This window comes from Pocillopora damicornis, chromosome 1 (assembly GCF_964200805.1).
Source record: "Pocillopora damicornis chromosome 1, jaPocDami1.2, whole genome shotgun sequence".
Classification (NCBI taxonomy): Eukaryota; Metazoa; Cnidaria; class Anthozoa; order Scleractinia; family Pocilloporidae; genus Pocillopora; species Pocillopora damicornis.
The window spans coordinates 30062482-30075797 of record NC_142670.1 but is presented as its reverse complement, the minus strand read 5'-3'; the positions used below and the strand labels follow the sequence as shown (position 1 = coordinate 30075797).

Below are 13316 nucleotides of genomic sequence, written 5' to 3'. Positions count from 1 at the left end.
ATGCAGTGTGCTATTTTTAGTTATTTTTACTAAAAAGAAAATGATATAAACCATTTCTTCTCTTTTGTCAAAATGTATTTAGTCACATTTTGGCCGAGGGAGAGAGAGATCTCGAGTGTCTCAGCGTCTGGAAATGTGAAATCAGATTATGGGTTTTAAAGATGAACTAAAGTTACGATTACTGGACGTTTTATTAAAGTTCTCTTTCCTGTCGAGGTAACCGGATACGTCTGTGTGCTTGAATTAATTAATTTTTTTTTTAAATTAGGAGGCATTTTATTTCCTAGTCTCCACACATGAAAATAATTCGATTGCTTACAACAATTTCCACTCCACTGGTTTTAATTATGATGCCCGTGAAACTGAGATCATTCGAGGCGTAGAGGTACTTCATCTTCAAACCTATGTCTCATTGGAAACTGTGGGAAAGAACTCAGCTGTTTTCGTCGCCCACTTGTCTAAAGTTTTATGATATATGTGTATATATATATATATATATATATATATATATATATATATATATATATATATATATATATATAGACGAAATACCAGAATTTCTGTTTCGAAAACGCGTGGTGAACGTTCCACTCATCTCTTCGCACGGGCGGATAAAAATGACGTCATGGTAACCCGCCTTAGCAAAATGGCGGTTTTACTTTTCACGAAGGGCTCTTTTTTATATTATGAACATCAAGTTTGATTCAACCTTAAGTTCAGAGGAAAAATTTATTTCGTGGTAATTTTTTATGTCAAAATTAAAGGTCTTGCCCACGGGCTGAGTTACCTGCAGGTGTCTTGTGCATTCGGTGTTCTTCATATATATATTTTTAAATTGTATTTGATCTAAACGAGGGATAATAAATGGCAAAACAACATGATTAAACTTAACTTGATTTTAGTTTGGATGCAGGGAAAGCTGTACGCTCTTTATTTTATCTTATTTTTTATTTCACACTCTTGAGGGCGCGGTTCGCAAGATGGCCATTGACATGTTCTGACAACCTTAAAAGTATAGATGTGTGAATTTGAGCTATAACTTTTTCGTAAAATGAGACGATATTTTGCTTAGATAGGATGAATAAAACCGTATATTTTTATCATTGGATGAAATTCAGACTTAACTGGTGTGAACTTCTGCTGCAAAAAGCAACCCTATAGAACAACAACAGGGCTCTGTGAAGTAAAAAATTGAAAATCTAAGAACGTTATCCTTTTTTCTTACAATACTCCACATTTATGGCTCCTTCCTCCTATGGATGTCACTACTCAGTAACAACGCGGACGATCCTCTTATCTCAGCAAACTAAAACTTAGTTTCCATATATTATCGTTCAACAATAACTTGCAGGCGTGGAATCGTTTCTGAATATTCTCAGTTCTATCTCTGGCGTTTTAAGTGCAGTCGTTCGGTTTCTTCCTTTGAATTTTTACCATCTTAATGGCTGGTCTGCTCTTCGTGCAACACAAACGCAGTGCTTGCTGAAACTCAGGAATTCTGAATACATACACAATCGGATTGACAAAAGAGTTAGAATAATTTAGAATGTTCACCATGTAATAAAACTTCCACGGTATTGATGTCTTAGTTATATAGATTAATATGTTCATGATGATTATGGGAAGCCAACATACTAAAGCCAGAATGGAAACCAGAAGTAGGGTCTTTGTTAAGCGTCGGTTTCGCGAAGCTCCATTTCGATGCTGTGAAGCAACACTCTCGTGTTGAAAACTTTTCCAGATGGCGATATTACAGACACATACGATGATTGTTAGACCCAACACTACGGGGATAAAACAATACAAACCAGATTCAAATGAACTCGAAACGTTTAACAAAGTTATTAATGTAGACAGCAAGACAGCGGAAGACCAAAGTAAGAAAATGGCGATGCGGTATGTTCTGATGGATAATGAACGGTGTTTAAAGGGCCAAAATACAGCATAAAATCTCTCACAAGAAATAGAGGCTGCAGATATGTACGAGCCTAACAAAAACGTGTCATCGAAACTTGTGTAAAATATTTTGTAGGCCATGTGTTCAAAGTCATATTTTGCTGTCCAAAGCTGATAGGCATCTCCAACGAGGTAAATGTAAAAGGGCAGACTGAACGCTCCTAACATCAAATCAGCAAACGCCATGTTCATAACTAAAAATAAACCTTTCCTATGAAGTGGTTTGGTAACTGCAAAGAGAACCAGAGTTAGCAAGTTTCCTGCAATGATAAGGACCGAAGATAAAATAAGAGCGCTGCATAGTGCGATCCCTTCTTCCTTGGAGGGAAAACTTCTTGTGAATGCAGACGCATTCTCCATGGTTTTATTCACTGCCGACGAGTCAATCTTATAAACTTATGACTAAATGAATTACGGTAAACAGGTTTTTTTTTCGGAATAAAACGCGTTGTTTCAGAGGAGAGGAACTTGCAACAACACCGAGCAACAGCAGCTGAAATGTTATTTGTATTTTGTGGTAATTATATTCAAGGAGTCACGTAGTCCAGGCAGACAAGACATTTCAGGTTCAACTAATACTGTCAATAAAATGGCTTTTCATCAAAGAACGTAACAGCTGTTCGTGTATTTTCCGGTTGAAATGGCAAGAATTGTACAGTTTTACACTTGTTAAGGTTTTAATAAATTTCTTATAACACTTCAGGATAATTAGCTCTAGACACATGCTACTCTATGCAAAGTTTAATTTTGCATCAAACAATCATCGTACATCTTTGAAATTAAACGAGTCGTAACAATTAGAGAAAGAAATACTCGGAAATTATAATGTACAGTTAAGTACATTTATAGCTCCTATCGTCAAAACTTTACCATCATAAATTAAAGACAGTCAACACGCACCTGAAATTGTTCGTGACTTTAATTTCCTTGGCCAAGACAAACTTCTTTTCACTATGGATATTACATCTCTTTTTCGTGTCATTTGCCATTCTGTCGCTCAAACATTTTTTTGATCAACGTACCGTCAAAGAACCTAGCTCTGAAACACTACTCCGCTTAGCCAAACTAGTGCTAATAAAAGCTTCCAGTTGAAGTTGTCTAATATTCTTCCAATTCCCCCATCGCTTTACCTCCCATGAGTGACTGAGAGAGAATCTCTCCTTACAATATCAATACAATATCAAGCATAGAAGTGATGAGAATAAAGTAAATATCAATTAGGGGATTATTAGTTGATCCAATACCAAATTCTCCAAATTGTAATAGTAAGGAGAATTACTAATGAGATCTTGGGAGTTAGGGTTAGGTAGCCGGTGGGATTACTCAGTACGTACTCAAATAATAAAAGAAGGCGCTGTTAGTAATTTGTTACATCGGAATGCACTCGTTTCCAGCCGATCAGAAGTGCGTAATTTTCTCATAGACGTTATTTTGAAAGTGAGAAAGTTTACTGTTATGATTAGGACGGATGCCTATTGCTTTGGAAACATCTTGCAAATTTGGACTTATTTGTAGGATTTCGTTCACTGCCGATGCCTCAAACATAGTTAATTTGTAACTAATTGGTTTATAGGATGAAACGTTTGATCGGGAAAGAATGTGGTGTTTCAAAGGAGAGGAACTCGATCTTCTGCAACGACACAAAATAACAACAGCTGAAAAGTCATTTATGTGTCATGGTAATTTTACTCAAGGCAGTCATGTTGGCGAGGTAGACAATGCATTTCGAAATAATACCGTGCACGCAGAACCCTTCATGTCACGATATATGTCTGTTCATCAAACAACGTGACAGCTGTTTGTGTATTTCTCTGCAAAGGTTTACCGCTCCATAAGGTTTGAACAGATTTCTTGCTTGGTTCAAAACTTATAACAAACCGACTCGGACGTTATCATCTTTCAATGAACAAAGAATATAAAGAACGCTTTCGGGATAATATGCCCCAGGCGCATGCTACACAATACACTCTTCAATTTTTAATTTTGCATCAAACAGTCTCCTACACCGTTCAATTTAAATGAGTTTTAGCAAAGAGAGAGAAATGATCTAAATTATTATCTACAGTTAATTGTAGTTACATTAACCAATCCGGTAACTAATCCGTTCAAGAAAACCGTATGTTTTCCTTGCGAGGAGGCATATATCGCTATCATTTCTCAATGAGAGATATTTTTCATGACGGTGATGAACAAATTTTGTTGTGACACATCTAAGATATTTTACTTTAACTCTCTACTAAGTGCGTAGATCTATTTTCGAATTTACATTAAACATTCATCCTACTGTGATGAATGTAGCTCAGAGAGGGGAAAAAACAGAGATCCGTTGGCGCCTAAGCATTTGGAATTTCTTACTTGGCTCAAAATTTCTTCGTAAGGCCACTCGGGTGTTATTATCTCTCAATGAGATATAATCTCCATTAAATTGACAAATAAACAGTGTAATAACACTTCCAGGATGATTTGCACTCGACTCATGATCCTCAATGCACTGCTCTAGTTCTAATTTTGCCTTAGAAATTCATTCTACACCGTTGAATTTAAAAGAGCCATAGCAAAAGAGAGAGAAATAATAATGAATTATTATCTTAAAGGGCATGTAAACCCAAAAACACATGTTTATCTTATGTTATGTAAAAAGTGGCGTAGAAGACGAATTTGAAATTCGTTTTGTCCAGTTCGACTTATTTTAGGAGAAAATCGGCATTTTCAACTGAAATTCCATTTCCGGTAAAAACAATAGCGAGAAGTCGTGACGTAAGCGGTGAAACTAAATATTGCGCAACACATATTCCCCAATAGAACTGGTATGGGAGTTCGTGTAAGTAGCGGTAGTTTGGAAGGTGTTTTTTCAGAAGATAGCGACTCGAATGCCTTAAGCTTAGTATATGACAGCCATGGGGATAATCCAGAATCTTCAGGAGAGTCTGGGACACGTCCTTAACAATATGAGCCGCGTAGTGTTCACCGAAGCGATCCGCAAGAAGACACTACAGAACATGTTGACAGCCATGTGACCTCCTCGGAAACTCAGACTGGTATTTAATTTACCGTGTGATTTATTTGTATTTGACATGAAAATCCAATAAAGCGAGGGTACAATCTAAAAGAATGCAACAGAAATTTTTTAAACTTGAGCTTCTGAGAGTGATTTATATAAAATTATCAAAGGTGCGAGCGTGGAACTTGTCAACTAATGCCGACAACTCATGAAAGTGTTTGTTGTACGGAAATCGGACAATTGTGGCAAAAAGTAGAGTAGCAAGGGCCTGAAACCCAGATAAGCTGTATCACTGAGCATCCAGGTTTTCAGTCAATTTGCCTTGATTTCTGGGTGCTGGAGACGGCCAATTACGCGTACAGGCAGCAGCAAGGCACAGATAATCACACCGGAAACGAGTAAGCTAAATGTTTTCTGTTTCATCTGTTTTGTTACATTTTGAGATCGATTTGCTTGGGTTGTTTCTGCTATTGATTTAATAATACAGTACTAGAGCTAGTTGTTTTTTCGCTTCTTTCCTGGCAGGAAATTTCGCTAAATTGCCTACAGATAGCTTGTTCGTTGGTGTTGGGAATATCTCGGCAAACACTTCAGGGTCGCTGTGCCATCTTGTGCGGTAAACAATATCCGAAACATTTTTCCAGCGGATTTTGGATCGCCTTACACTGGATTAAAACCGCCAAACCTTTGAGAGAAACAAAGGTATATGTTAATGCAGATCTTAGTTATTTATTATTTACAGCACTGGAGGTTGTGTCCGTTCTTTTATTTATTGCTTTCCTTCATCTCCGAAGCATTTCCATCGATAAACAAGTTTTACCATATACATTTCCTTGTGTGGCCTTCATAATTATCCAACCCTGTTTGTGTTTGCTTCGATTTGAAATACTGAAAAGATAGTTTTGCGAGCTGAAATCAGGATCTTTTAAGTTGTACTCAAAATGATGAATATTGTCCTACTGACCTTTGAATGTATTTTCACTGCTGTGAAAATCGTGACACAAATTCTTCTGCTGTTTCTCTGCAGGGTTTCTCAAAGGAAGCGGCAAGTGGGGCTGGAAAGGATTTTCTTACAGACCATAAGGGTTGATTATGGGATCCTGTATAGAATTCTTTGCATCGAACAAACAAAATTCCATATCACTTTATTACACACTGACACCAACGAATTCTCTTTCTTTGATACGTGTTTCGATTTCAGGCAAAGGATCAGAAGGGCCAGTGTCTTTTATGGGCTCAGCGCTGGTTCCCGAACAACTGGCTTCCCCATAATCTTTCATCAGATGAGAAAATAGATGTTTTTAGAGAACCAATAAAGCTGTCGTTGTTTAATTAACGAAACGTTTTCACGTAAATCGATTTTGTACTGTCTCCGTTGACCTCTAACTTTTGAAGAGCTCAACTTCTTTCTCAGTTCGGTCGGCCACTTCCGAATCTTCGTCGTCTACTGACTGTATGGGTCGTTTTTATACTTCCGAATAATTTGCTTCTAGTAAGGCCTGAATCGTCAGTACAGCACCAGGAAGAAAAATGACTGCTACAAAAAACAGAATGTTCGAACGACTCGACGAAATCGACTATTTTCACTTGAACAAATTTCACAAATTGTCGCTTGAAATTTGCCTCATTTGGATATATTTGCATTGAATGCCCAGTTTTGTTTGAATCAGTACAAAACTGGACGACACAACGCTTTACCATTACGAAAAAAATGAATATATTGAAGCAAAATGTAAGTAACATAATCATGACGAGACCGGCAAACAACGGCTGTAGAAAAGACTCCTTCGTGCCTTACACTATTATAAAACGAGACTTTGGAGGGTCCACCCGTGACGCCACAGGAAAGATGGCGGGCTTGTGACATGGTGTTTTAGTGCAAAGGTCAGTTTAATCGGAGGGATTTGAACAGAAATTTATGTAAATATCTTGGTAATTTTTTTTGAAGGTGTTTATGCAGTTGGAGTAGGCAATGAGTTTGAACAAATACTGTGCCACGTAAAACCCTTCGTGTCACAATAAATGAAATGTCCGTTTATTTCTTGCCTGTATAACCCATATGAGGTGGAGGTGGTGGCGTGATGGCGTGCGGACGTGATTCCGAGGGCTCCGCGAGTTCTGTCGAATTTGTTGGCATTGAATCTTCCTTACTTTCCTCAAACCAATACCTACTTTGGGACGACAAACAAAGTCTATTCAAATGGAAAGGGAGCCTTACACAACTTCAAGAGTTCTGTTTCAAAGATTTGAATTTGGAAGTTTCTACAACCACGAGTACCTCTGAAAGGTCAAGTACTTTGAAGTCGAAGACAATCACGTTGGTTTTATTTAACAGTACCGGCACCCTTCAAGTCCAAGGTCCTGAAGCGAAAACGTTAAAAGCTAAGCTGAAAAAGCTTCTTCAGCTACCGGTTGATGACGACTCGGTTATTCTCGTAAGAGAAGAAGAAGCCAATACACCGGCATTTAACAAGAACGGCGCCAAATCAGTACGACAGGAGTTGGACTTCTTAAAATCTGAAGTTCTAAACTTATGGGCTCATGTAAAAGAGAAACCTCAAGAGGAAGATCTGAGATCCGAAAATTCTCGACTTCGGGAAACAATTCTTTCTTTGAAAGAAGAAAATAAAAAGTTAGTCCAAGAACGCGATTCTTTAAATTTTGCATTGCAAATCGTATTTAGAGAAGCAGCTGCACAATGCCTTCCAACGAATAACACCTCTAATGAACGCACTATTGTCCCAAACTTGGACGAGCCAACACCTTGTGCCAACAAACCTCAAGACTCCATTGTGAAATCAAAGAAGAAAAGAAAGAAATCGAAAAATAAAGGAGGTCTTAATAACACCTCAGAAGGAAAAGAATCCGAACCGACCAAAACAGATCCAAAACAACAGAAAGAGCGCACAACTCTGCTCATAGGCGATTCGATGATCTCAAGAATACCTGGAAGAGACCTGGGAAAAGCAGTGGGCCATAGGGTTATAGTCAAGCCTTTCTCGGGTGCTACGACAAAGGCCATGAATCACTATCTCAAGCCAAGTCTGGAATTTTCGCTCAACGAAGTGATTTTACACATTGGGACTAATGATCTTAAAACCAGGGAACCAAAGGCTGTTGCCGAATCAATAGTCGACCTCGCGAGACAGATCGAGAGCACCTGCGATACTACAGTCACGCTGTCGGAGCTTGTATGCAGAAAAGATAAGCTTAATAAGGGAATCCGCTGACCTTATTTGTGTGCCGATATGTGACATTTTCAATCAATCTATTAGGCAAGGGAAGTTCACAGATGATTGGAAATATGCAAGGGTCACACCTCTCTTTAAACAGGGTAACCGCGATGATGTCAACAATTACCGCCCAATATCGGTGATTCCAATAGTGGCGAAAGTGTTTGAAAGGATAGTTTACGATCAATTGTATGCCTATCTGGAAGAACATGATATTCTATATCAAAATCAATCAGGGTTTCGTGCTACTCATTCAACTGTAACAGCATTGTTGGAAGCGACAGATTCTTGGGCATATAATATTGACAACGGGAAAATCAATGGAGTCATTTTTCTAGATTTGAAGAAAGCTTTTGACACTGTTGATCATCAGATCCTCCTATCGAAATTAAACTATTATGGTATACATGGCAAATCTTTCCAATGGTTTCAGTCATACTTGGAAAACCGCACACAGAAATGTTCTGTGAACGGGTCGCTGTCCAGCAGCTGCTCATTAACTTGCGGCGTCCCCCAGGGGACCATCCTCGGTCCACTATTGTTTTTATTATATATCAACGATCTTCCAAATTGTTTATCAAATTGTGAGCCGAGGATGTATGCTGACGACACACACCTTACATATGCGGGCGGTGATCTTGAGAGTATACAGCTTTGTCTGAATGAGGACTTAACAAACGTTTTCAACTGGCTACAAGCGAATAAACTCACACTGAATATGACAAAAACCGAATTCATGCTAATAGGGTCAAGGCAGAGACTGGGTACTCTCACAGCTTCACCAACAATTAGAATGAACAGCACTCAGGTGAGCCAGGTTACTTCTACAAAATCGCTTGGTGTGATTATAGACGATAGGCTCGATTGGCATAGTCACATCGAAAAATTAACAAAAAAGATTGCCTCTGGTATCGGGTGCCTAAAGCGAGTCAGGCATCTGATCCCGGCATCGACCTTACATCTGCTTTACCAAGCTTTAGTAAAACCTCACTTTGATTACTGTGACATTGTCTGGGGTAGCTGTGGGATAACGCTACGAGATAAGCTGCAGAAATTACAGATTAGAGCAGCCCGTGTTTTGAAATTTTCCAGCTATGATGCCGATGCAACTAAGCTACTTTAATTTTTAAGTTGGAAAAATCTGACAAGCCAGCAGGAAATTCATAGAGTTACCATGGTTTTCAAATGTCTGCACGGGCTAGCTCCTGAATATCTTAATTCTAAGTTTATAAGGCGTAACTCTGCTTATGACCTCAGGACTCTGAAAATAAATTCAATGTTCCTCTACCTCGCACTAACTATTATCGAAAAAGCTTTAGCTATAGTGGAGCCACATTATGGAATAGTCTTCCATGTGATATAAGGAACACAGAGTCTCTGGGGTTATTTAAACGCAAGATCAATGCCACTCTATAACGCACGGCATTCACGGAAAACAGCTTTCAGTTATTAGTTAGTGTTTTAATTTTTAAATAGTTTTAGTTAATGTAATTGCTGATGAATTGTTTCGTGCTTAAATAAAGATTATACTATACTATGAAAAGCCGACTGGGGCGTCATCATTTCTCAGTGAGAGATGATTAATCTTCATTAAATAATGCAAATAGTCGTGAAAGATGAGGTTTTCTATTATTTTGCTTGTAGAGCAACATTTGATGCCTGATTTTCTCCCTCAGCTCACCCTCCATCCCACAAACACACACATACAAACAAAAAAGGACACTGTCTGCCTAATGATTTCTGCCCATCCCACCTGCAGCCCACACAACCTTTTTTCCAATTCCCATCACGGCGAATGCACAAGTTTTTTTTTTTTTTTTTTATCACACAACTGCCCAAAAATAAAAGAAAACATTTATTCCATAAGTCTTGAAAGTTCACATAAACCGAATTCAACTATACCTATATTCATCAAGTCCAAGAAATCAATATAAACTTAAGCCATAACATGAATGAACTGGCTCTAAGAGCCCTTTGATTTTCTATTCCATCGTTTTCGAAAGAATTACACACTTTGAAAGTCTGCGACACGCGTTTTTGTTTATTTATCATCATCGTCATCATCATCATCATCATCATCATTATCATTATTTTTACGCGGACCTTTTTTTTCATTGTTTTGGACCCGAGCGACAGACTGAACCGAAAAGGAGAGACAGCTTGTAGTCCAGAGGACTGCCGTATGTCAATCATTTAATGGGTTTTCTGCCGTTTGCGTATCTGATGTTTTTTCCCTTTCTCGATTTTCCTTGTTCTTTTTCGAGGATGATAGATATTCTTAAAGCAATAGATGAAAGCAGCTCACAACACGGAATAGTAGTAACTTATCTTCTCGCAGAGGGTCGGTCATGGGTTTTTTCCTCTATTGATCAATTTTTAGATAATTTTTTTTCTATCTATGCAAGTCGGCATAATTTCGTGATCTCTTTTCCGTCATCGACAGCACACTTTAATTGAATATCTCATGAATTCAGCTTCCTTTTGGCGTTATGTCTTTTCAGCTGCTCATGTATATTTTGTTGACACAATCGGAGTCACACACTTTAACACTCTCGTAAGGTTCGTTTCAGTTTCCTTGACACCCCTCCTCAGTCATCAGTCTATAAATTACCTAACCTGTAAAACCGTCACCATTTCTCGGCAAGAAGAGAAAATATTCTTTCATGTTTTATGAAAAAAGCGTATTTATCCTTTCAGAGAAAATGTGCTTCACACACGTGTAATTCGATGCAGTGTGCTATTTTTAGTTATTTTTACTAAAAAGAAAATGATATTAACCATTTCTTCTATTTTGTCAGTTGATCTCTCAAAAATGCATTTAGTCACATTTTGGCCGAGGGAGAGAGAGATCTCGAGTGTCTCAGCGTCTGGAAATGTGAAATTAATAATTAGATTATGGGTTTTAAAGATGAACTAAAGTTACGATTACTGGACGTTTTATTAAAGCTAACTTTCCTGTCGAGATAACCGAATACATCTGTGTAATTGAATGAATTTATTTATATAAATAAGAGACATTATATTTCCTAGTCTCCACACATGAAGATAATTCGATTGCCTATCATCAATTTCCATTTCACTAATTTTTAATTATGATGCCCGTGAAACTGAGATCACTCGAGGCGTAGAGGTACTTCATCTTCAAACCTATGTCTCATTTGAAACTGTCGGAAAGAACTCAACTGTTTTCATCGCCCACTTGTCCAAAATTTTATGATATAGATATCGATGAAATACCAGAATTTCTGTTTCGAAAACATGATATCTTTACCACGCGCTGTGAACGTTCCACTTATCTCTTATCTCTGACGTCATGGTAACCCGCTTTAGCAAAATGACGGTTTTACTTTTCACGAAGGGCTCTTTTTTATGTTACGAACATCAAGTTTGATTCAACCTTAAGTTCAGAGGAAAAATTTATTTCGTGATAATTTTTATGTCAAAATTAAGGGGTCCTGTCCACGGGCTGAGTTACCTGCAGGTGTCATGTGCATTCGGAGTTCTTCATATATATATTTTAAATTGTATTTGATCTAAATGACTGATAACAAATGGCAAAACAACATGATTAAACTTAACTTGATTTTAGTTCGGAGGCAGGGAACGCTGTACGCTCTTTATTTTATCTTATTTTTTATTTCACACTATTGAGAGCGCAGCCCGTAAGATGGCCATTGACATGTTCTGACAACCTTAAAAGTATAGATGTGTGAATTTAAGCAATAACTTAAGAGCTAGAATTAACATATTTATGAAGAGTTTATATTTTTCGTAAAATAAGACGATATTTTGCTTAGATAGGATAAATAAAACAGTGTATTTTTATTATTGGATGAAGTTCAGACTTAACTGGTGTAAACTTCTGCTGCAAAAAGCAACCCTTTACAACAACAACAGGGTTCTGTGAAATAAAAAATTGAAAATTTAAGAAAGTTACGTTACCCTATTTTCTTACAACACTCCACATTTATGGCTTCTGCCTCCTATGGATGTCACTACTCAGTAACAACCTGGAAGGTCCCTCTATCTCGGCGGACGAAAACTTAGTTTCCATAAATTCTCGTTCAACATCAACTTGCAGCAGAGTGGGATCGTTTCGTAATATTCTTGACTCTATCTCTGGCGTTCTAGGTGTAGCCGTTCGGTTTCTACCTTTGATTTTTACCGTCTTAATGGTCTGCTCTTCGTGCAACACAAACGTAGCGCTTGCTGAAACTCAGGAATTCTGAATACATACACAATCGGATTAACAAAAGAATTAGAATAATTTAGAATGTTCACCATGAAATAAAACTTCCATGGTATTGATGTCTCAGGTATATAGATTAATACGTTCAAGATGATTAAGGGAAGCCAACATAAGAAAGCCAGTATGGATACCAGAAGAAGGGTCTTTGTTAAGCGTCTGTTTCGCGAAGCTCCATTCCGATGCTGTGAGTCAACAATCTTGTGTTGAAAGTTTCTCCAGATGGCGATGTTACAGACACATATAATGACTGTTAGACCCAACAGAACTAGGACAGAGACATACAATGCAGATCCTATTGAATTAAACTCCGATAGCAAAATTAACATGTAGACGACAAGGCAGCGAATGTCCAAAGTATGAAAATGGCGATGCAGTATGTTTTGGTGGACAGTAATCGGTATTTAAACGGCCAATATACGGCGTACAATCTCTCACAAGATATAGAGGCTGCAGATAGATATGAGCCGAACGTAAAAATGGAATCGATGCATTTGAAAACCACAAGAAAAAGGCTGTCTTCAGCTGTCCAAAGCTGATAGTCATCTCCAACAATGTAAATGTAAAAGGGTACGGAGAAGGTTCCCAACAACAAATCGGCAAACGCCATGTTCATAACTAGGAATAAACTTTTCCTACGAAGTGGTTTGGTAACTACAAAAAGAACAAGAGTGAGGAAGTTTCCTGCAATGATTAGGACAGAAGATAAAATGAAAGCGCTGCATAGTGCGATCCCTTCTGCCTTGGAAGGAAAACTTCTTGTGAATGCAGACGCATTCTCCATGGTTTTATTCACTGCCGACGAGTGAATCATCATAAACCTATGACTAAATGAATCAAGGTAAACAGTTTTTTTTTCGGAATAAAATGCGTTGTTTCA

The 13316-nt window shown here is 37.9% G+C and overlaps 2 protein-coding genes and 1 long non-coding RNA gene across 3 annotated transcripts; 1 reads left to right on the top strand and 2 right to left on the bottom strand.

Moving 5' to 3' along the window:
- Window positions 1-929: 929 nt before the first annotated feature.
- LOC149053233 (beta-1 adrenergic receptor-like) lies at window positions 930-2428 on the bottom strand. The gene has a single exon (XM_089208074.1). It carries the CDS (start codon window positions 2314-2316, stop codon window positions 1396-1398), a length of 921 nt encoding a protein of 306 aa, XP_089064200.1. The 5' UTR covers window positions 2317-2428; the 3' UTR covers window positions 930-1395.
- Window positions 2429-5013: 2585 nt separating this feature from the next.
- On the bottom strand, window positions 5014-6743 carry LOC149053232 (uncharacterized). The gene is made up of 2 exons (XR_016187480.1): window positions 5922-6743; window positions 5014-5642 (listed from the first exon to the last, which is right to left on the bottom strand). It is a non-coding gene; the product is annotated as an uncharacterized LOC149053232 (long non-coding RNA).
- Window positions 6744-7029: 286 nt separating this feature from the next.
- LOC149053231 (uncharacterized) lies at window positions 7030-8187 on the top strand. Its single transcript, XM_089182589.1, has one exon. It carries the CDS (start codon window positions 7039-7041, stop codon window positions 8185-8187), a length of 1149 nt encoding a protein of 382 aa, XP_089038715.1. The 5' UTR covers window positions 7030-7038.
- Window positions 8188-13316: the final 5129 nt, after the last annotated feature.